At 47.8% G+C, this 23,383-nt stretch overlaps 3 protein-coding genes across 10 annotated transcripts in view; 1 reads left to right on the top strand and 2 right to left on the bottom strand.

The window, feature by feature from the left end:
* Positions 1-3,990, top strand: part of SLC4A5 (solute carrier family 4 member 5) — a 77,164-nt gene extending 73,174 nt beyond the window's left edge. For all 3 annotated transcript variants that reach the window (XM_081921275.1, XM_081921277.1, XM_081921276.1), the window contains one exon: positions 1,057-3,990. In XM_081921275.1, coding sequence (XP_081777401.1) covers positions 1,057-1,222 — 166 coding nt within the window. In that variant the 3' untranslated portion in view covers positions 1,223-3,990. The remainder of the gene's footprint in view (positions 1-1,056) is intronic.
* Positions 3,902-12,038, bottom strand: MTHFD2 (methylenetetrahydrofolate dehydrogenase (NADP+ dependent) 2, methenyltetrahydrofolate cyclohydrolase). Of its 2 annotated transcripts, none has more exons than XM_081921357.1 (8): positions 11,819-12,038; positions 9,961-10,145; positions 8,322-8,444; positions 8,001-8,153; positions 7,812-7,919; positions 7,058-7,150; positions 6,584-6,709; positions 3,902-4,710 (listed from the first exon to the last, which is right to left on the bottom strand). In XM_081921357.1, the coding sequence occupies exons 1-8, from the start codon at positions 11,917-11,919 to the stop codon at positions 4,556-4,558; spliced, it is 1,044 nt and encodes a 347-aa protein (XP_081777483.1). In that variant the 5' UTR covers positions 11,920-12,038; the 3' UTR covers positions 3,902-4,555. The 2 variants fall into 2 exon arrangements, with proteins under 2 accessions (XP_081777483.1, XP_081777484.1); XM_081921358.1 differs by lacking the exon at positions 11,819-12,038 and adding an exon at positions 11,184-11,223.
* Positions 10,054-23,127, bottom strand: BOLA3 (bolA family member 3). Of its 5 annotated transcripts, none has more exons than XM_081921414.1 (5): positions 23,000-23,127; positions 22,162-22,288; positions 20,185-20,273; positions 18,540-18,653; positions 10,054-10,145 (listed from the first exon to the last, which is right to left on the bottom strand). In XM_081921414.1, exons 1-4 carry the CDS (start codon positions 23,039-23,041, stop codon positions 18,582-18,584), a joined length of 330 nt encoding a protein of 109 aa, XP_081777540.1. In that variant the 5' UTR covers positions 23,042-23,127; the 3' UTR covers positions 10,054-10,145; positions 18,540-18,581. The 5 variants fall into 5 exon arrangements, with proteins under 5 accessions (XP_081777540.1, XP_081777541.1, XP_081777539.1 ...); XM_081921415.1 differs by lacking the exon at positions 10,054-10,145 and adding an exon at positions 16,749-17,151; XM_081921413.1 differs by lacking the exon at positions 10,054-10,145 and adding an exon at positions 16,749-18,272.
* Positions 23,128-23,383: the final 256 nt, after the last annotated feature.

The following is a 23,383-nucleotide window of genomic DNA, read 5'->3' on the forward strand; positions in this document are numbered from 1 at the left end:
AAGAGATGCTGTATCTCAGCATGAACACCACCCTTGTTCTCTTATAATGGTAGTGGCTGAGTTTTGATGCGGGGGAAAGCCCTGATAAAGGCGAACTAAGAATAGGAAGATTATTAACAATTATGAAGGGGTTAGCAATTAAATGCCTCATTGCTATACCCCTTTTCAATTTGCAAAGGGTTCTGCCATCTCTTACTTCTATGCCCTACAATGTTAAACAGTCACGGCACTGATTTACACAATGAAATGTTTATGTAGCACTTTGAAACAGCACACAAATTGGAGAGCAACTCATCCAGGTGAACATGTCCAAGTGGAGATTTCCTGAGGGCCCCCAACCCTCTATCTTCTAGTCTTGCAGCACAGATTGGCATAATAAAAATATGAAATGTGAGCATTTCATGGAACAACTAATGTTTTCAAGTCAACTTCGGTGACATGACATAAAAACTGGTACAATTGGCTCTGAGTCAAATCAAGGGCACAAATAGTGTTGCTGCGCCAGCTGACAGCTGGAAAGACATCTTGGGAGGGAGGGAGGGCTATTGCAGTGCAGGTTAGAGTGTTGGACTAGGACCTGGGAGACCAGGGTTCAAATTGCCACTTGGCCATTAAGCTCACTGCTTGTGACCTTGGGCCAGTCACTGCCTCTTGGCCTAACCTCCCTCAGAGTTCTTGTGGGGATTAAATGAAAAGGGGGGAGAAGAACCATGTATACCACCTTGAGCTCCTTGGAGGAAAAGGTGGCCTATAAAGCCAAAAAGCAGGGCTGGACCCAACTCTGCCACCGCCACCACCACCATGGTCAGGCCAGGAGGAAGTGGCAAGGTGAGAAAGGATTGGAGCTGTGGGCCAGGGAGCCAAGAGGGCACCAGGTTGCAGCTGCTTCGCGAGCCTTCAGGGTCCGCAAGAGAGCGGTGGAAAGGGGATTTGTTCAGATGTGCCGCATGATGAGCTGACAGGCAGAGGGACAAGAAGGCCTAAGTAGAATAGAATAGAATTCCTTGGCTGCAATGGTCTGACCAACTAACCTCCTTTTTTCTGCTTTTCTTCCAGTATTACACTTCACCTGAAGATTTCCTGCCCGTCTTCTCCTGCATTTAATTACTCTCGAAATCCCATCTGTGCTGTGCCCCAGGTGAAGATAGAGATGGAGTCAGATTATGAAGACACTGACACAGAGAAGCACCCCCGGGACATGGGCAGTGAGACCACTCTATAGTCCTAGGAATGGGGGGTCCTTTGTATGTAGATATATATATATATATATATATACACATTTAGCATCAAAAAATTAGACAATTTGTGACATTCCATCCTGCTTGGTCACGTGCCATGATGACCCTAGATCTCCAGCTTAAGATCCATCCAAGCAACATGGAAATAGGACTTTAAAAGTCTGTGGGAACAAAGGAACTTATTAGAACTTGAGCTCCTTGGATGGAGGAACAGTATCATTTTTGGACTTGGATGTCTTCAGTCAGCTCTTCCCTGTGGTCTGCAGCAGTTCTTTCCAATTGGACCTGCTGGTCTTTTCCTCTGAAGGCTCATGGATTTCAGCAGGACATCTCTCAGTGGAGCCAGTAGCTTTTTTATTCACTTGGTAGCTAAGCGTATAAAACCTTCCACTCCTGTAGAAAAAGCCTCTCTCTCACTATCAACCATAGTACTGCAGAGGCAGGAGGAGCCAGATTACTGCCATCTTCAAATGACGTATCATTTATCTGAATGCTGCACATGCTTGTTGACGAAGGCGGAGGAGCAACAGAATCCAGTTGCAGCAAAGCAGATTTGGACTTCTGATGACTCTCAACAATTTGCCCAAGGAGACACTTCCTGTGGAATTCCTTCATGAGAAATGCTGGTTGTTTGTGCATTTACCATGAAGGCCCCAAGCTGGTTCCAAGAGAATGGTCACCTTCGCCATCTGAACTCAAGGAAATGTGGGTAAGCCCTTAGTGAATGAGTGTTTTCTGTTAAGAGCTGGGGGTTCCCAACATAGCATCCCTGGCCAACCATAGTGCCATGAGATACCTCCCTCGGTATGTGCCAATACCACTGTCCCCAAGAAATTGGAGGGTGGGCTTTAACAGCCTAACACCCCTTTTAAGGGACTCAAGTTCCCCAAGTTTGTTATCATAGAGTTGGAATGGACCAACCCCCTGCAATGTGGGAATATGCAGTTGTTCCATACAGGGACTGAACCTGCAATCTTTGCATTATCTGCACTATTGCTCTAACCAACTGAGCTATTATTGGTCAAGAGAAGAATGAGCTGAGGCAGGATCCAGTGAAAGCAAGGCAGATCTTTATTATTCTGTTGCAACAGAAGTCCCCCCCCCCCCACTCTGCTTGGTAGGAGGTGAGGACCCAGATCAAAGGAGCACAAGAACTTTTAAAGGCTTTAGAAATTGTCCCTTAGCCAAGGACCACCCAAACAGCATCGCACACGTGTCACAGAAAAAGACGGTCTACAACAGAAATGTGAGTGTGTGGTTTGTCACCTGGCTGTCACGCTATCTGATAGTTTGCTGATTGCTGTTGGCCTTAACTGGCTTAAAGATCATTCTTTCTACTTGTCAGAAAAAAACATCTTGGAATCAGATTTTTTCCAGTTACCATTTCTTCCCTATTGTGCAGTTTCAAAGACTTGATATTTTCTTTGGAAAGGATACTTTACTTCTAAAACAGGACTCTTATGTAGAGAATATTCTGGCTTGCTAAATATTGCACCTGGTTTGAACCTATGTGAAATTAATGCTAATTTCCTTGTAACTTTGTAAATATTGAAGTCAAAACAAAAGAAAAACTTGAATTTAGCATCCTATTTATCATATTATGTCAATCAAGTACCCATTAACTGTTGGGACAAAATTCAACAAAACAGTGTATTATGCCTGGGCAACAACTTCTAAATAGAATTAACTTAGCCTCCCTGAAACTTGTGCCCCATCAGTCCTTTGTAGCGTGTCCATGCTAGTGGAGGGTCGTAGGATTTGGATTCCTAAACCATTGGAAGGTGCCAAGCCAGTGAAGGCTGCAAGAACAACTTGAACTTGAACATAGCCTTGTATATTTTCCTTACTTATTTTGTACCACTACTGTGTACTGCTTAGTAGAGGCTGCTTTAACAATACTGTTATAAAGTTTTAGCAGGATTTGTAAATCAAAAGGCTGTTTGTGGAAGCCAAGTGTTTCATGCACCTGTGCTTGTGAAATCTATTACTCCCACCATCAGCTACTTAGCACTGCAGTGCTCAGTGCCACTACACACACACACACACACACACACACACACACACAATTTCAAAAGCAAAAGATTTTCAGCCCCAGAGCTATTACATTGCTACTATAGTAACATTTATAGTCTAATAAATTTTTGAACCTCTTCCATTTGTGTTGTGCTCATGAAAATCATGTTCATCTTCAAGAGCCAATTCAGGATTTTGCTAAGGATTCTCAGATTTATACCATCTAAAATGACTTGGGTGCTGTAAGGCAGGATTCCGCACCATGGTGCCCCTGTAGATGCTTTAAGACTGCAATTCCCATGACTCATGGCCAGCATAGCTGGATGATGCTGGGGTTGATGGGCACTGTTGACCACATATCTAGAAGGCACCAGGTTGGAGAGAGAAATAGTGTGTTATCAGATGTAGTCACATATCGGAAATGTCAAGTGTCACAAAAAAGGGGACTCTTACCAGAATGCAAAAAAACCACATGGGTCACACGGAGATTTGGTATTCAAAAAAACCTGGGGACACAAATGCCAGGGATACTACTTGGGACCTTTGGCAGACAACACATATGCTTTACCACCGAGTTACTATTCTTCTTCGGCTGCTGCACAATTAAGATCCCCCTTGTCAGTGCACACATTGGAATGCAAACGTTTGAATGTGCTATGTGAATCGCTTTTATTCAGATGCAACCTCCAAGCTCCAGTAACAGCCCATGTAAATAGCAAGCAAGCTTGAACAGGCACAGCGAACTTCACCCAAGTTTTTGCAGGCTAACACAACACTGTATCTCAAAATACTGTCTAGCTTTTGGGTCCGCTCCATCTTCGAAAAAAATGTTTAGGAACTGAGAACTTTTGTTACAAGAGCTTCGAAAGGTCATACAAATAAGGCTTTGTAGAAAATAGCAACATCAGAATAGCTGTGGTATAATCCTAGCAGATAACATAGTATCTCCTGGGTTGAGCAGAGGCTGGTGAATTGAAATTTCACCATGTACACACTAAGACACATTTTGTACAATGAACACACACACTTGGCCCTCCGTTACAACTTCCTACTGGGTTTGAGAGATAGCACAATCACTCCCCTCTATCCTAACCTCAAGCTTGGTTCCGGCACATAAATGCAGATGCTTAAATGATCGGAATCATGTATCATGTTGGACCCTTTTGCCTTGGAAAAAAATTGCTTTGAAATAAATACTCCAGAGCGAGACTCTCTGATGCCCTTTCAGCCAATAAATAAATATTGCATTGTCCCTTAGGCTGTGTTTGGGAAGAGATTTGGAATGCTGCTGCTGCTGCTTGCCCCTAGGACGTCCAGCATGAGGCACTTAGGGCTTCCAGCTCCTGAGGCCGCCACAATTTTTTTGCAGCAATGATGGTGTTCTTCATGAGCATGGCAACTGTCATGGGCCCAACCCCACCAGGGACTGGAGTGATGTAGCTGGCTTTCTGCTTCACACCTGGAGAAAAAGAGGGAAGGAGATGATGGAGCACAGAAGGAAAACAAGTGTCAAAAGCCCTAGGAGGAAGCTGCAAGCAGGACAGAGGCGATTGAAGGACAAAATTGTTGCTGTATTTCTATACTGCCCTTGAAGGGCAGTTTACAATATAAAAACATTAAAATGTGTACCATAGTAACAAACAAAAACAATCTCCCCCACACACACAGTTTAGATTGTCCAATTAGCCAAAGGCCTGGGAGAAGAGGAATGCTTTCGCCTGGCACTTAAAGATATGTAACAAAGGCATCAGGCAAGTCTCCATGGGGAGAGTATTCCACAGGCAGAGAGCCATCACAGAAGATTGGGGGTGGGGGGTGCAGAGGGAGGCTGCCCCAAAGAAGCTAATCCTGAAATCTCTGCTGGGAAAGGCTGTGGTGACACAACAGTGTGAATGTTGGGGCAAAGGGACCAAGCAGGGCAAATATGAGCCACAGGTGCTGCTGACAGCACTACTGCCACTTCCCCTGACCACTGGAAAGCCACCCTAGACCTCTCCCAGATTCAGAGACCTCTGAGCTTTTGTCTCCATGCTAGTTGCCAAATAAAACAAAAACAAAATATCTAAAACTTAGCATTGTGAGTTAACATACCCATAATTTATATCCTTGTCCTATGAGAGGTTCAGAATCCTTATTAAAGGTAAAGGTACCCCTGCCCGTACGGGCCAGTCTTGCCAGACTCTAGGGTTGTGTGCTCATCTCACTCTAGAGGCCAGGAGCCAGCGCTGTCCGAAGACACTTCCGGGTCACGTGGCCAGCGTGACAAGCTGCTTCTGGCGAGCCAGCGCAGCACACGGAACGCCGTTTACCTTCCCGCTGGTAAGCGGTCCCTGTTTATCTACTTGCACCCAGGGGTGCTTTCAAACTGCTAGGTTGGCAGGCGCTGGGACCGAACGACGGGAGCGCACCCTGCCGCAGGGATTCGAACCGCCGGCCTTTCGATCAGCAAGTACTAGGTCTGAGGCTTTAACCCACAGCACCACCCGCTTCCCTTAGAATCCTTATTTATCTTCACCAAAAAAACCACCCTAATGAGCTACAGTGTCCTTCAAAGTCCACTGCCTGCAACCCTCATATTCTCCTTTCTAGATGCCTTCCATAGTTAAGAGTATTTCCATATTATCAGCCAGAAGTCCTGCGAGGCCAAGAGTGGAAAGAGAGTCAGGCCCTTTTGCCAGAAGCCCCAAACCACACAGTGGTGCACATTCAGCAGGAGTTCTGGGCAGCTACCCATCCTTACACTACAATAAAACTGGCCAGATCTAGGTGTTTCTCTGTCGGGCAAACTGTCCTAATACGTTAGCTGAGCTGATATTTACAGTATCAAGAGCTGCATGTGCTGAAGCTTTCAGAAATTTGAACTCCTGCCATTACTTGCTGAAACAAGGTCACACGCAAGAGTCCACTCCATGCTGCCAGGAGCACGCACCAGATTCAAAATCTGCAGCCCACCAGCTGCTCCATCCAACACAGAAGTTGCAGGATGAAGTTACAAGGAAGAATTACAATCTTTTTTTATGTAAGATATCAAGTAACCGGATATATTCTGCATCAAGCTAGCCCACTGCCTTATAGGAGAAGCTATGCAGCTCGTTCAAAACTGCAACCCTTCCAAGGATAGCTGAGACAGCAGGAGCCTATCTGCCTAACCCAGCCTTCCCCAACCCGGCGCTCTCAGTATGTTTTGAACTACAATTCCCATCAGCCCCAGTCAGAACAAGATGGATGGGAGGCGTACACCAAAACAGCTGCATGGCCTCAGGTGGCCTAGGGCAAGGCAAGATCAGTGACTGTCAGGGCTGGGGGTCCAAATACAAAGCGCCCTTGCTTACCTTCAAAATCCACATCTCCAACAAGTTTTGGTTTTGCAGTAACAGGGTCCCGGACTCGGTTTATGCCAACGTCAATAACCGCAGCTCCCTCTTTGATCATATCGGCTGTAATCAGATTAGGGATGCCTGCAGTGCAACATTTCAGGGGTTAACATTTTAATTCATTCACTTTCATTTCTGCATGCAACATCTAAGGCAGCTACCGATCTTCATTTAATGCGGCCACAGGTAGATGTCCACAGGACAAAGCCCGAGAGCTCGACAAAGGGTGCCTGCCAGCCATCGTAACATAGGGCAGCCACTGCAAGCCAACAGCCATCTGCTTGAAGCAGCATGTGAAATTCCACAGGCAGAAGCGTCGGCATTCAGACTCCTAGCGGAAGCCTTCAAGGTTATTCTTAGCATGGCAGCAGTGTTCTTCAAGGGCTTCTGCTTTCAGGCTCTTTTTCTTAAAGAAGACACCCAGAATCTTACCTGCAGCTGCAACCACAATGTCAGCAAGAATCGTGTGCTGCTTGAGCTGTTCCTTTGGAGTGTAGCGGTGAGAGATGGTTACTGTTGCATCCCCTGAAAAGAGAAGTTGCAGTCAGAACAGGACACACCGGGCCTCCTGGCAGAAGCCTCAAACGGCCTTCGGAAGGGCAAGCGGCAGCTAGGGAGGGGGAATGGGGCTACGTCTCCTCTGGCAATTTGCCACGTGCTCCTGCCACCCACAGAGTCTGCACTCCTCGCACCCGCCTCATGAAACAGTTTGGGTTTGATTATTTTGTATACTCCCACTAAGAGGTCCAGCAAGACCTCCCAGCACCTCAAGAAAAGGTGCATTAAAAACAACAACAGTTTAATGATTCGGAGTTAAAGGCTTCAGCTGAAGGGAAAATGTGGGGCAGGCACACCTTCCATATAACGCAAGGGTTATATGGGCAACATGCAGGCAGTGGGTGGAGCGGCCAGTGTGGTTCTTAACTTTGTACTGTAAAAGCCAGTTTTGCACATGCAGCCCCCACCCCTGCAGCACCCCCCACCCTTTTCTATCCAGGCAAGCAAGAGGCAGTATCAGAGTGGACCTGTCAGTCTGGGGCCACACAGTGACACAAACTCGCAGCAAACATGACTTGCTGCCTCCTGCAAAGATCAGAGAAGCCTGCGTCTCACCGGGAAAGTGGACCAAGAGGAAAAGAACCCCTGGGAAAAGCAGCTTGCACTTGAAGGCCCCCCAGACCCTCACCTCCAGGGCGCTCGTGCCGCCCATCCGTATGAAGCAGCATCGCAATGGGCATCCCCACGTTCTTTGACCGGCCAGCCACAACCACATTCTTGCCCAGGGTCGGAATCCCTGCAACACAGCACACCCAAGTCAGGCTCTGCCTTCTTTCAAGCGACTCAAGGTCAGTGGTATTCGCACACCAACACCTACCCGTTCTTTTGATGATTTCCCACACGCCCCAAGGTGTCGCGGGCAGCATGGAGTACTGGTCAAGGCACATCCGGCCCACATTCACCACATGGAAGCCATCCACATCTTTCTCTGGGTTCACAGCATTGCAGACCTTCCTCTCATCAATATGCTCTGGAGGGAAAAGTGGGGGGGGGGGGAGAGAGATTTTAGTGCAAGAAGTCAGATGCATGTAATCCCAGGAACAGGATGATCGGAGGGGGAAATTAGAAGCTGACACTTATGGGTATGTGTCTAGGGATGCAGGATGAAGAGCTTCTGCTAAAGCCCGACGGCACTCACCAGGCAAAGGGAGCTGAACCAGGAGGCCATCTACATTTCTGTCATTGTTTAGCTTGCTGATTAAATCAAGCAACTCCTCTTCAGTGATGGAGGCTGGCTTCAGGATTGTTTCGCTGCTGATTCCTACAAGTACCAAAAGTGATGAAAGAGGGTCAAAAGACGATTGAAGTTGGTAAACCACACTTCATGAGTATAAGTCAAGGAACGGCTCCAGTGTAAACTTTATTCTATTTTATTTGGGGGGCAGGAGGGGAGAAATCAAATAGAATCCTGGTCCAAAGCCATTTACAATTTTTTTAAAAAAGTCATTATGGAGGAAAATAAAGGAGAGAAGGAACACAATAGGCAAACAGCAGCACACACGAAATTAAGATACGGAACAGATCCAGATGGAAACGCAGAATACAATCGATTTTGAAATGTTTGTTAGAAAAGTGTTCTGAAGAAGCAAAAGAAACAATAGATGCAGTGAGCAACACCCCCTTTTGGCTTTTCTAGTGAACATTGTGTCCTGGTCTATGGGGAAGGGCTTTTAATTGTGACAACGTCCACGAGTTGGTGAAGCCCAAGCGTCTTTATTTATGATCCTACATCTGGACAGACAGTGAGCCTGTGCCTTTTTCCCCTGGTTAGCACTTCCCCTCCCAAAACACTTAGCAGGCTTGAAAACTATGCAAGGGAACTGCTAGAGCCAGCTAAACGAAGCCATGAATACCAGAGTTGCTTAACAGTGCAAAAATGTTGTGTACATTCTTTAGGATACATGAGGCCCACTGTCCTCATGTCAAACTACAGCAGGAGTGGATGAGGCAGTGAAGATCCAGTAACTGCAATCTGACCGTGAAATGAAAACCTCAAGTGGCTGCCAAGCCCTGGGGTCTTTCTCCTTTTACATTTTCCACTCAAAAGTCACATCTAGAGTGAAGCCCCCAAAGCAACTGCTGCCTAGACAGAGTTCTGACAAAGCTCAGCAACCCAAAATATTGTTTTAAAGCGTCTAGATCTCTGCTGTTGCTACTAATCCCACCACAGTAGCAGGAAGTACTAAAGAGGCAACACCTGCTGCATTTTCCAGCTTGAAACTTTTCAAGTCCTACTTCAATTTCCCACCTCAAGCTTTGAAACAGTTACTGACACAAAAGTGAAGCAGGATTATTAGAGCAGCAGCATTAGGGGTGAGATGGCAGAAGCCAGAGAAACCAAAATTAAGTGGACTGTGGAGGGGGAGAGACAGTTTTGGCCAAACCCTGCTGCAGTCTGCCATATAGCTGAAAGGCACACCCGTCTGCACCCCAGCCCCTTCGCTGAGGAGGGCTGTAGCTCAGCAGCTGAACACTTGCTCTGCATACAAAAGATCCCAGGTTCAGTCTTGGGTGTGTCCAGGTAGGGCCAGGAAGGATGCCTCTCTTAAACCCTGGGAACCACTTGCAGCCAGTATTCCTGAGGTAAGGCGAGCTTACCCTGCTCAAAACAAAGGGCAGGTGAGGAAGCAGCAGCTGAGAGAGGCTCCAGGAGATGGTCAGGAGGAGAGACAAACCAAGCTGAGTTGTGGGGACTGACACTCATCTGAGACCTTTTTTTCTGCCAGCAATAGTGCAATGACTAATACTGCAGAAGACGCTGGCCAGGAAAGACATACCTACATCAGCCGCAGCCTTGGTTTTGTTCAGGACATAGGAGTGGCTAGCAGGGTTTTCACCAACTAGAACCACACTGAGATGAGGCCTTTTGTTTCCATCTGCAACCCACTGCTCCACTTCATGGCGGGCTTCTTGCCTGATCTGCCGGGCCAGCTTCCTCCCAGAAATGACAACTGCTTCATTCCTGCAAGCAGAGAGTTTTTAAAGCATTTGATCCCCGAAAAGCTTAGGAGTGTCTTGTTGGAAATTCATTACTTCCCCACAGAGCAGCTTACACATATTCCCAGGCTATCTGACCCAACACTTAAAGGTTCACAGATCTCATGGGAGTCAGGAGCCTAATAAAAGGACAGGGACATTGGGGGGGGGGGGAGCCGATTGCATGCGCTCAACAGCCAACAGTTGGCGAAATGGAGCAAGAATGCAAGGGAGCTAAAAAACTTCACACGAACAACTGCCACAAAGGCATTACATAACTGCCTTCATAGGCACTGTGAAGAGTAAGAAGGATGAGCTCCAGAACAAGATCAGGCCTTCTCTTGCTCAAAAAAATAGAAAATACCCAATTCTACACGCAATTGCCACTGCAGTATCAGTAGAATGACTTCACAGAGCCCATTTGGAAGAACAACATTTAAATATATTCAGGCAAAAGCGTTTTACTCAAGCTACTATCTCGGTGCAAACAATGGAGGATATTTTGGTGCAGCCTCGGAAGAAAGTTCCACTTCTTGCTGCAGTGAGGCAGGAAACCCCCTTGCTGCTACTGTGAGCCAGCCATGCTGGGGTTTTGGCTTGCATGCAATGGGTCTTGGTGAATCAGGTACACTGATACCCACAGGGCATATCTGCTGTGGAAAAAGAGAATCTTTCTCTCACATTCCTTTTGCACACTCTTCAAACTTCCAGAATCTCAAAAAGTGCCTGGGACACTTGTCTGCCCAACACCAACCAAGTTCTCAAAGCTGTTTTTCATGAAGTGGGGAAAGTGCAACTGTGCTCTGCAGAATATTATCTTGCATGCAAGCAGACCAGGCTTCCTCAAGCGATAAGAGCGCCAGGGAGAGAAAAAGATGACAGGTGCCCCTTTCCCAATTACGGCTCCACACTTTGCCCTTGAAAGTCTTGGGACGGGCACCCTCCACTTCAGGAGGTTTCTAGGGACAGCATTCAGCACTCCTTTTCAAGCAACGACTATTTATGTATTTATTTAAGAGCCCACCTTTTTTCTCCAAAGCGCTCAAGGCAGCGCATGGTTCTCCCCCTCCACAACAACCCTGCGAGGTAGGATGGGCTGAGAGACAGTGAACTCGGGTCTCCCAGGGGGCTGCTGGCCCAACACTAACCATCACACAACACACTGCACCTCCACCTCCGCTCCTGGAAGCCTTGTGGCGTCCCTGCGCCTCATTATAAAGCATTCCCGGAGGCACGGAGGCAACCCCGGCCTGGCGGCGCCAAACTCCGCGGCCGCAGCAGCAGCAGCAGCAATTCGGGGCCGAGCCATGCAAGCGGCCGGGGCGATTTCATCAGCCTGCCGCCCTCGGCGCCGCCGCCAGGGGGAGTGGCGCCACGACGCCCGCCCGGGAGGGGCTCCCCGAGGGAAGCAGCGGGGCAGAGGTGGGCCGGGGAGCGGAGGGGGCGCGGGGGGGGGTCGCCGCCAGCCCCTCCTGCCCCCTGTCCTCTCCCAAGGCGGCGGCCGGGCGAAGCCAGGGACACGCGGGGGGGGGAGAGGGGGAAGCCTCGAAGTTGCCCCCTGGCCATTATCACCATCCTCCTCCTCCTCCTCCTCGGGTAGACTGCGCCCGGCCAGGGAGGCTCCACCGCCCAACACACGACCCTCCCCCCCCCGCCTACCTGGGCGCCGTGAGGTGCAGCCGGCGAGTCCCCCGCGGGCAGCAGCAGGGGGCGGCTCGGGCCAGGATCCGGAAGAGCGGGAGCGCGGAGGCGGTTGCCATGGCGACGGCGCTGGGCAAGGCGGGCGAAGAGCGAGGGGCGAGGAAGCGCCAGAGCAAGGCCTTATAAAGGCTCCGCCCCGCCCCCTTGCCCAAGCCGGCCTCGCCGCCATTGGCCGCCAAGGGGAATGACGCGCCCCGGAGAGGGGAGAGTCGCGGCTGCCCCGATTGGGCGAGGGCCGGGAATGACGCCAGTGCCGGGCGGGGGGCTTCCGAGGAGCGCTCCGTGGCTTCTACTGGAAGCGGCGGGGAAAGGCTGACGCAACCCGGGAAGGAGGGACGGGGGCGGGCTGAAACGGCCACCGAAAGTCCTGATTGGTCAACGCAGGAAAGAAGAGCGCGTTTACAGGTCCTGAAATAAAGCAATCTGGGGGAAGGGGCGTGGCCATGGCTAGTGCAGGCAGGAAGCCTCGCGGGCGGCGCCTCCTTCTCTTTTCTTTGGCTCTGAAAGGGGGAAGTTTCCACTGCGGGGTCCAAGACACGGGGCGAGCTTTTTATCGCGGCGTTAGTAGCGTATCTTCCTGGGTGTTTGGTTCTCAGTACAAAAATAGCTAATACTACCGGTATTCTAAGCTGCCCCAACAGAAGTCGAGCGTCCAGGTCAAAGAAAGACATTTGTTGTTTAGTCGTGTCCGACTCTTCGTGACCCCCTGGATCAGAGCACGCCAGGCCCTCCTGTCTTCCACTGCCTCCCGCAAACTCATGCTGGTAGCTTCGAGAACACTATCCAACCATCTCGTTCTCTGTCGTCCCTTCTCCTTGTGATCTTTCCCAACATCAGGGTCTTTTCCAGGGAGTCTTCTCTTCTCATGAGGTGGCCAAAATATTGGAGCCTCAGCTTCAGGATCCGTCCTTCCAGTGAGCACTCAGGGCTGATTTCCTTATGAATGGAGAGGTTTGATCTTCTTGCAGTCCATGGGACTCTCCAGAGTCTCCTCCAGCACCAGAATTCCAAAGCATCCATTCTTCGGCGATCAGCCTTCTTTATGGTCCAGCTCTCACTTCCATACATCACTACTGGGAAAACCATGGCTTGAACTAGACGGACCTTTGTCAGCAAGGTGGTTTCTGCTTTTTAAGATGCTGTCTAGGTTTGTCATTGCTTTCCTCCCAAGAAGCAGGCGTCTTTTAATTTCGTGGCTGCTGCCACCATCTGCAGTGATCAGGGAGCCCAAGAAAGTAAATCTCTCACTGCCTCCATTTCTTCCTCTTCTATTTGCCAGGAGGTGATGGGACCAGTGGCCATGATTTTAGTTTTTTTGATGTTGAGCTTCAGACCATATTTTGTGCTCTCTTTCACCCTCATTAAAAGGTTAATTCCTCCTCACTTCCTGCCATCAAGGTTGTGTCATCTGCATATCTGAGGTTGTTGATATTTCTTCCGGCAATCTTAATTCCAGCTTGGGACTCACCCAGTCCAGCCTTTCGCATGATGAATTCTGCATATAAGTTAAATAAGCAAGGAGACAATATACAGCCTTGCCGTACTCCTTTTCCAATTTTGAACCAGTCAGTTGTTCCATATCCAGTTCTAACTGTAGCTTCTTGTCCCACACAGAGATTTCTCAGGAGACAGATGAGGTGATTAGGCACTCCCATTTCTTTAAGAACTTGCCAGTTTGCTGTGGTTGACACAGTCAAATGCTTTTGCGTAGTCAACGAAGCAGAGGTAGATGTTTTTCTGGAACTTAGCTTTCTCCATAATCCAGCGCATGTTTGCAGTTTGGTCTCTGGTTCCTCTGCCCATTTGAAATCCAGCTTGCACTTCTGGGAGTTCTCAATCCACATACTGCTTAAGCCTGCCTTGTAGAATTTTAAGTATAACCTTGCTAGCATGTACTGTGTCCAGTTCTGGGCACCACAATTTAGTAAGGATGTTGACAAGCTGGAACATGTGCAGAGGAGAGCAACCAATATAATCAAGGGTCTGGAAACTGTTGTAGAAAAATGGGGGGTTGGCTTTTGCTGCCCAATTCCCCAAGGGACTCTTGAGTCCCATAAGGATGGATGGAGGCAGGATCTAGTGAAAGCAAGGCAGATTTTATTTTTCTATTGCAACAGGGTTCCCCACCTCCTTGCAGGGAGGCGAGAGACCCAGAACAAAGGAGTGCAAGCCCCTTTATAGACGTTGCCCAACCCATTAGCCAAAGACTATGCACTAAAAGCATCAAATATAAATCACAGAAAGAGGCAGTCTACAACAGAAATTTGATTGTGTGGCTTCTCCTTTCTGCCAGGATATCTGAAAAGGTTTTACTGATAGCTTTACCTGGGCAGTCTGTTTGGTTCTCATCCAGGTGCCAGGCCCACGCTATTCATACACAAAATATGCCCTTAAGACAGGATTTGAAAGTGAAAGAACTATTGAGAAAGGTTTCTCTTCTGCAGAGGAAATATTTAGTCGAGAGTCAGGATGGCTTTTGGGGATTGTTCTGTGTGCTAAACTAATGTGTAATTTTCTCAGAAAATATTTCCTATATTTTGAAGGGTGAAGGATTGGTTTTCTGTGAAGTGTGTGTCTGCTATGTAAAGGTAAAGGTAAAGGTACCCCTGCCCGTATGGGCCAGTCTTGACAGACTCTGGGGTTGTGCGCCCATCTCACTTAAGAGGCCAGGGGCCAGCGCTGTCCGGAGACACTTCCGGGTCACGTGGCCAGCGTGACATCGCTGCTCTGGCGAGCCAGAGCCGCACACGGAAACGCCGTTTACCTTCCCGCTGGTAAGCGGTCCCTATTTATCTACTTGCACCCGGAGGTGCTTTCGAACTGCTAGGTTGGCAGGCGCTGGGACCGAGCAGCGGGAGCGCACCCCGCCGCAGGGATTCAAACCGCCGACCTTTCGATCGGCAAGTCCTAGGCACTGAGGCTTTAACCCACAGCGCCACCTGCGTCCACTCTAAACTTTATAACAATTTCAAGCCTTATGAGGAATGGTTGAAGGAGCTGAGCATGTTTAGCCTGGAAGAGAGACTGAGAAGAGATATGATAGCCATCTTCAAATACCTCAACGGCTGTCACATGGAAGATGGAACATGCTTGTTTTCTCCTGCTCTGGAGGGTAGGACTCGAACCAATGGCTTCAAGTTACAAGAAAGGAAATTCCAACTAAACATCAGGAATGCACTTCCTTAGAAGGTGGTGGATTCTCCTTCCTTGGAGGTTTGAAGCAGAGACTGGACGGCCAACCATCATGGATGCTTTAGAGAAGACTCCTGCTTTGCAGGGGTTGGAATCCCTTCCAACTCTACAATTCTTTGATTTTATCAAAGCCTGCTAGGCAACTGTACTCAGTGTGCATATGGATGCTTAGCCTCAGATGACCTTGCTTGATGATAGCTCTCCTGCTGCTTTTAGTCTCCTAGGCAAGCAGAGAGAAAGAAAATCTCTGGAAGGCTTGGCAAAGAGCCCACTATAGTATGTAACACAATTCCCAGTGGCTTTTCCCACACAGTAGCTGGTGTTAAATAAGGTCAGCGACGGAGGTGTGAGAAATTTGTGCTGGATTCTGCTTTCCTTTGCATGGACTTCTATGCAAGCCTTCCCTAACCTGGTGATCTTCAGATGGTTTGGAGTACAACTTCAATCAGGCCCAACCAGCCGGAGGGCACAAAGTTGGGGAAGGGTGTTCTATGCCATGCAGAGATTAATTCATATATTTGCTGAACATGCCTGTTTGCAAAACAAAGGGTATGTGTTTTGTATTTCTCAATACTCTCCACCCCCACAACACAACCACTCATTGCTTTATTCTTGCCACAAAACATACATCTCTAGTAGTGAGTCAAATACTGCCCACTAAACATGAAAAGCAGGTCTAACACCTGGTATTTTACACACTTGTTTTTGCCAGAGGGCCACTCCCAGAGGTGGGAGGTGACAGAGGAACAATCTCCTCTGCCAATAAGACCCCTGCAGGTTTCAAGCTAGCCTCAAACGTTTGTAATGCGCTGAGGAGGAGGAGGAGGAGAAATAATAAGAGCCACAAGGAGGTTTACTTCAGAGTATACATGCATAGGGGACGCGGGTTAAACCACAGACCCTAGGGCTTGCCGATCAGAAGGTCGGCGGTTCGAATCCCCACAACGGGGTGAGCTCCCATTGCTCGGTCGGAGCTCCTGCCCAGTTCAAAAGCATGTCAAAGTGCAAGTAGATAAATAGGTACCGCTCCAGGGGGAAGGTAAACGGCGTTTCTGTGCGCTGCTCTGGTTCGCCAGAAGCGGCTTAGTCATGCTGGCCATATGACCTGGAAGCTGTACGCCGGCTCCCTCGGCCAATAAAGCGAGATGAGCACCGCAACCCCAGAGTCGGCCATGACTGGACCTAATGGTCAGGGGTCCCTTTACCTTAAGCTCGTCTTGCTTTCCTCCTGCTTGTACCATGAAGCAAGGACGGCTCCTCTCTCCATCTTGCGGAGACTGGTTTTACACCAATATTTTCACTATTCTCATTACAATGAGAAGCCAGTCTGTTTGCAGGCCATTCCCCTAAGTCCATCCATAGTTTCTCAGTTATTCAAGTGAACAGGGACATTAACTTCTGGTGCAAAACAAAGACATTTCTCTTCTCCCAAGCATTTGAATGTTAAGGTCATTACGGCTCCCGCAGGCATTCTTTTATGGTGACCAAGTTTATCCATCATTTCATTTGTTTATTAAATATTAGGGGATTATATTAGTGGATTTTAGGGTGTTAATTGCCAATTTTAAATACTCTTATTTTTATAGTGTTTGTACGTTGCTTTAAGACTCTTGTGGAAAGCAGTCAAGAAAATGAATTAATAATTGACTAGAACTCTGGTGAAACAGCTCCAAAACAAGTCTTGAGACTTCAGCGATACAGTGAGGTTATGTTTTATTTGAAAAAAACACTCTCATTTCTGAGATAAAGGTTGTAGCACAAGCTATGTTTTAGGATCACAGTGGGTGTTTTATAGTGCCAACAGACAATAAGTTGATACAATTCTCTCTATTAACATGACTAAAAGACAGACAAAAGTGTGTTGAGGCACAGATGTACGATCTGCTCCATCACGTTCCACAGCCATTTTGTAACATTAATCACTTAGCAGGTGGTATCCAATGCTCACATTCCATACTGTGTTCTGCCTGGCTAAGTGATCAGAACTGTTGAATATGAATGGCAAGTGACCACAATCAATAGCAGTTCTTAGGGGCTTCCATCTTCCTTCTCCTCTGCACCTCATTCTGCTTCCCTTTCAAGGCTGTTGTTGGCAAGCTCTGTATGTGGAAAAAGGGGATTCAATCCCCCAGCTGCAGTGAGTGCTGGACAGTTTATGTAATGAAAACATGCATATATCTTCCCTTCAGTTCTTGATTCCAGTGAGATTTACAGAGAACTAAACACACAGGAAGATACCTTTTAAAGTGGTAATTTAAAAAAACTTGCCTTGTGTTGAGGACACCACAGTGGTTCAAACAATGGTGAAAGTGCTGTAGTATCTGCCAGTTTGAGTCTCATCTGTGTGATGAGCAGTATGGCATTACAGGGGTACCCTGTCACTATGCATGGCTTGGTTCTTGGCATGCAAGGTTAATGCGAAGACATCCTAATACTGCAGTGTAATTGGTGGATGCCAGCAACGTTGCCATGGTTGCTGAGGTTTATCTAATACTGTTGCTGCATTCTCTGTGGCCTGAAGTGATGCTGTTGCCCTTTCAACTTTGCTGCAGGGCATGCAAAGGATCCTATACCAATATTACAGTGGGTTGCATCGCAATGGTACTGGCGGTTCCCAGAGACCGCAGTGTGATATATGGCTAATTGTAGTTGCAGTCCAACAAGTCCCTTTTGTATTCCAGTGTAGCCCACTATACAATACTATTAGAGTACAGAGCGCTTTGCAGTTAGACTGGAAGAAAACTTAAGTAGCATTTTTATTTTAGATATTCAGAATTCAACACTGCTGCTCATGCTAAAATGGCAAATGACTCTTCACCAAAGATCAGGCCTCATTTAACATTTCAAAAAAATTAACTGCAGTAACATTCCTAGAAAGGTCATGACAGGCAGCCCTGCTCATCACAGCTAATAAAACAATGTTGCTAGGATCATTTAACCCTGGAAAACTGTGCTGTTTGTAACAGCTGGTTTAAAGCAACCTTATTACAAGGAAGGCACTCTGTATACAAGGCATCTGCATTCTTCTTTCAGTAATCTCTCTAAAGTTGTTGTTCTGAAATTCCTTTTCAGCTCCTCAATTGCCACAAACCCCAGAAACAAGTGCAGCACATTTCATCTATAATTTCCCCTTGAACTTTGGCATACTTTTGCATAAAGAGGGGTGGATATCAAGGAGTACTTCTTCCTGTCTACAATATTCTTCATTCTTTCTCTACAGCTGTTGGCAAAAGAGACTCACATGATACTCTGACAAGAGTCTTCTTGGGGAAAAGAGGTTAATTAATGCAATTAAGAGAGCTGACCTCTGCATCTGAAATAAATACTGCTTTTGAAACGAGCCTTAGATACCCTTATTTTACAGCACACCAGCACAGTGATTTTATTTGTAGTTTGTAGATCAGAGGGATATGGAGAAGCATGGGAGGGTGGAAATAAAGGCATCTGGCTGTATCATGTGCTAAGCAGCATTCTCTCAGAGCCTCACCAGTTTCTGGAATATGAAAATCTTGCACGTTGTCAGCCACTCCTAGCTTCCATGCTTGGGAACCGAAGTAAATATCCGTAGTCCATGCATTGCTTTAATTTCATCACTTAAAGCCTGGAGGAAGAAAGCATTGCAAGCAGCTACACAAAAAATGGGGTGAAACAACCTCAAAGACCAGAAGGCAACACCCAAGCATGGTTCAAGACACCCCCTCAAGCACAGACAGAATTCAAAGTAGCAGCTCCTATTTGATCCAATGTATTTTGCTTTCAAAGTGGGGAAAGGTGCTTCTGGCCATCTGCTTGTGGAATTTAAAAACCCAACTAGTTCAAAAATGAAGCTATTTGTGTCCAGGTATGGATGCTGTTTACTGCAATGCACTGAGCAGAGGGTGAATTGTTACCGACCTTCAGAGTATTCCATCACTGTTGTTGTTACTACAGTGGTGCCTCGCAAGACGAAATTAATTCGTTCCGCAAGTCTTTTCGTCTTGCGAGTTTTCCGTCTTGCGAAGCACGGTTTCCCATAGGAACGCACTGAAAATCAATCAATGGGTTCCTATGAAAACCGCCTTCAGACCAGGTCCGGGAACAGTCTGTCCCCCGACCTCTTCTGAAGGCTGGCGGGGGGCGAAAGTCTTTGCTTCCCCCCCCCCCCCGCCTTCCCGGGACAGTGGAGACTTCTCCGCTGTCCCGGGCGATCTTAAAAGCCCCCGGGAAGGCAGGCAGGGGGGACAAAGACTTTTGCCCCCCGCCGGCCTTCAGAAGAGGTCCAGGACCTCTTCTGAAGGCGGGCAGGGGGCAAAAGTCTTTGCTCCCCCCCGCCTGCCTTCAAAGGCCATCCGGGACAGCGGAGAAACGCGCTGCATTTCTCCGTTCTCCCGGGAAGGCAGGCAGGGGGGAGCAAAGACTTTTGCCCCCCGCTGGCCTTCAGAAGAGGTCCAGGACCTCTTCTGAAGGCGGGCGGGGGGCAAAGTCTTTGCTCCCCCCCCCCCGCCTGCCTTCAAAAGCCATCCGGGATAGTGGGAAGCGCTTCCCTGCTATCCCGGACTGCTTTTAAAATGCTGGCGGTGGGGAGCAAAGCCTTTTGGCCCCCGCCGGCCTTCCTGGACCTCTTCTGAAGGCCGGAGGGGGGGGAAGGCTTTGCTCCCCACCGCCAGCATTTAAAAGAGGTCCCCGGAGATTACCCTATGGGCTTTCTTCTTGCGAAGCAAGCCCATAGGGAAATTCGTTTTGCGAAGCACCTCCAAAACGGAAAACCCTTTCGTCTAGCGGGTTTTTCGTCTTGCGAGGCGTTCGTCTTGCGGGGCACCACTGTATTATTTATTGTAACTGTTGGTCAGTTTATCTTGTCCAAGGCAATCCAAAACAACTTATAAGCATGCTCTAAACATATGGCCATACAAAAATTTATTCTACTGCTTGTATTAGCTCATCCCAACTAAGGTCAAAGACTTGAACAATTAAGTTAATTCAAAGAAAATGGAATAGGGAACAGTCTGGGGAAGCTTGAACAGAAAAGAGCAGATTATCCTGCAAAATGCTTGAAACTCAAAAACTCAAGATCCAAACCATCCATGATACTGAAAATGTAATATAATTTCCCACACAGAGATAGACAACCCAGAATACGTTAACCTGCTTACCTGATTGACCATTTGGTGTTGTTGTACTATTCTCTTTTCCTTAAACTCTTCAGACTCTATATGGATTTCATACATTGCTCCACAGCCACCTTGACAAAATGGATTTGATTTTACCATATTTTCAGCTATTTTATTTTAACAATCCCCTATGCTCTTTTAACTTGATATCACTTTTAAATAGGGACTTTTGGAGGGGGGTGTCACACGATCAACCAGGGAAAGAAATCTACATGGTAACAGAAACCACATGACAATTTATAATACCTAACTCTACAATATATCATTTGTGCCTTTCTGTCATGTATGATCTACTGGAGATTGCTACACTGCAGGGGTTGGACTAGATGATCCTTGGGATCCCTTCCAACTTTACAGTTCTATAAGCCTATGATGATGGATGGTTGAGGGCAAACAAGTTGTTTATTCAATGACAAAGATCATGATGGTGGCAGAGCCTAAGTTGGGAGGCTTGTCGGTTTTGGCATTATGCACAAGGTTACACTTCCTTCAGAAGAAAAAGAAGAAGACAAAGACGAAGAAGAAGAAGAAGAGGAGTTTGGACTTGATATCCCGCCTTTCACTCCCCTTAAGGAGTCTCAAAGCGGCTAACAATCTCCTTTCCCTTCCTCCCCCACAACAAACACTCTGTGAGGTGAGTGGGGCTGAGAGACTTCAGAGAAGTGTGACTAGCCCAAGGTCACCCAGCAGCTGCACGTGGAGGAGCAGGGAAGCGAACCTGGTTCACCAGATTATGAGTCCACCACTCTTAATCACTACGCCATGCTGGCTCTCCAGCTCTTCAGAACACAGTGGGGTTCTCTTTGGTACTACTTTCCTGTTAAGTTTCTCAGCTGGTGATAATAGAAGGTACTGCTCGCCATGTTTGGGAGCTATGGAATGTCACAGTGCAGTATCACTTTTATTCTGGTCTAATATGCTCCAGGGCCCAATTCAACATCCTGGCAACTACCTTCATAGTGCAGGTCCTCTATACTTTCAGGATCCTCCCATATGTTCTACCCCACTCTCAAGGGAAGCAATGCTCTGTGCCTCAGATTTCACACTAGTGCAATTTGTGGGAGCACAAAGTCAACCCTTCTCTGTGGTGTTGCCTGAACTTTGGAATATATTTCAGCAAGGAGCATATCTGGGCCACTTTGCTCTTCCTGTTTTAATAGATGGCCCAAACCTGGCTTATAAAATTTATTTTATTCTAACATTTAACTTTATTTTTAAGTTTTAGGATTCATTCAATTTCATTGATTATAATTTTGCGGAGGTGATTTTTATTTTGTATTCTGTGCTGTACTTTGGTAGCCAAGACATGGTAAAAAGTATTAAATAATGAAATGAAATGTTCATGACTGTAGTGGATACCAAATGAAAACTGCATTGTATTCTGCATGAGCTAAGAGGAAGGCACGTTTGGCAAATCCTCACTGTGATCAACTCCTGCCCAGAAACCTGTGTCCTCACTGTGGAAAGATTTGTAGCTCCAGAATTGGCCTCCACAGTCACTTACGGACACACTGTTAAGACCATATTCATGGAAAACAATCTTATTTGGCTACGAGTGATCACCAAAAAACAACAACAACATGGGAAACCTAAGGCAACCAAGTGCCTGTTAGTTGGACTTAGAATTTACAAGATTTGGGGGGAAATTCATCTAGCCTTTTCATTTCTCTCTACATGTTGATTCTCTAAGAGTACTACCACTGCATTTTTAAATATATAGCACCTTTATTAAAGGCATCCAAGAGCAAAATGAGAAAAACAGTATTTCTCATTAGGCTAATGTAGACCCACAAGGTAGACTAAGGGGCACACAAAGCCAACTCTTAATCTTAACCCAAAATTACAATTAACCACAAAGCAATGCCTTTCTCCAAATCTTATCTACAGAAATGATTCAGATCACAGGAAAGCCTGCAGAATGGCAAGTGTTCAGACAGAGCCTGAGGCTTTGCTAATTACCTGATATATCTACTACTTTGATAGCAGCAGCCTGAGGGAACTTTTCTTTAAGTACTTGTGCCACCCTGATTTCTCCCTCCGTCTGTGAAGCAAAGGTTCGCACTATATTGCGCAGAAGAAAATGGATCTGACGAGAAATGGAAAGAGTTTGTGTTAGTTGGGATATCGTCAGAATAAAGTCAACTATAATCATGGCAAAGGATGCAAACGTCCCTATGGGAACATGGGAAGCTGCCACCACCTGAGTCACACTGCACATGGCTCTGTATTGCCCACACTGACTGGCAGTGGTTCTCCAGCGTTTCAGCCCCAAATCTTTCCCAACCTTACCTAGAAATGCTGGGACTGAACCTGGGACCTTCTGCATGCTAAGGGCATGCTCCACCACTGACAATCCCCTAAATCACAATGGCACACGCAATAAAATAAGATGCCTGGCTCTCGCTCTCCCACAAGTTATTCCACACTGGGATCCCTACCATAGTTGTCACCTTTTCCCTTTTCTTGCGAGGAATCCTATTCGGAATAAGGGAATTTCCCTTAAAAAGGGGGAAAGTTGACAGCTATGATCCCTACCAAGAATAAACCAGAAACTCGGGGGGCGGGGAAGGGGGGACCCAGGCGCAGCGTCAGGCAGCAGCCTCCCCGAGCGCCTCGCCTTGTTGCCCGGGGCCGGGCAGGCAAAGGAGGGGCTCTCCTCGTCCTTGGGGCGACGGCGCTGCTCCAGAGCCGAGGGCGCCGGGGGCCGAGGAGCGGGCTTGGGCGGCGCTTCCCGGGGCCTCCCCGCTCCAGGGCCGCCGCCAAGGAGGCCGCAGCTCTCCGCCCACAGATCACCGACCTTCCCCCGACAAGCGGCCATCCTCGCTACGGCGGCAGCCATCGCGCCGTTGCGTCAGAGGGGAGTGCGTCTTGGAGGCGCTGGAAGATGACGTTTCGCGCGTGCGCCGTGCAGCCGGGTTGCTCCTCTCGGGTCTTCTCGAGAGCACAGAGTTAGGAAACGGGTAGAGTCGCAATGCCACCCCTTCTTCCGGCTCTCCCAAGAGCATAGAGTTAACAGGGGAAAGCTCGGAGCAGAAGGTGCTCTCCCCTCCGCCGAAGGAGAGGCCACCACCTTCCAGGCCCTGGACGGCTTCAGTCGGCGGCACTGGCTCTGCCGCTGCTGCCACGTGGGACCTCCACCTTGCAGGGCGGCAACACCTGCACTTTGGAACTCCCCGCCTAT

Source organism: Podarcis melisellensis (assembly GCF_964234715.1).
Source record: "Podarcis melisellensis genome assembly, chromosome: 8".
Lineage (NCBI taxonomy): Eukaryota > Metazoa > Chordata > Lepidosauria > Squamata > Lacertidae > Podarcis > Podarcis melisellensis.

Excerpts from the sequence above, each read along its gene's own strand:
- MTHFD2 (XM_081921357.1), bottom strand. The coding sequence starts at position 11,919 with ATGGCAACCGCCTCCGCGCTCCCGCTCTTCCGGATCCTGGCCCGAGCC. Across the intron at positions 10,146-11,818 it reads CTGCACCTCACGGCGCCCAG|GAATGAAGCAGTTGTCATTT; the intron begins GTAGGCGGGGGG and ends CTCTGCTTGCAG. Across the intron at positions 8,445-9,960 it reads CAAGGCTGCGGCTGATGTAG|GAATCAGCAGCGAAACAATC; the intron begins GTATGTCTTTCC and ends TGGTACTTGTAG.
- BOLA3 (XM_081921411.1), bottom strand. The coding sequence starts at position 23,041 with ATGGCTGCCGCCGTAGCGAGGATGGCCGCTTGTCGGGGGAAG. Across the intron at positions 22,289-22,999 it reads TGGCCGCTTGTCGGGGGAAG|ATCCATTTTCTTCTGCGCAA; the intron begins GTCGGTGATCTG and ends ATTTCTCGTCAG. Across the intron at positions 20,274-22,161 it reads CAAAGTAGTAGATATATCAG|GTGGCTGTGGAGCAATGTAT; the intron begins GTAATTAGCAAA and ends CATTTTGTCAAG.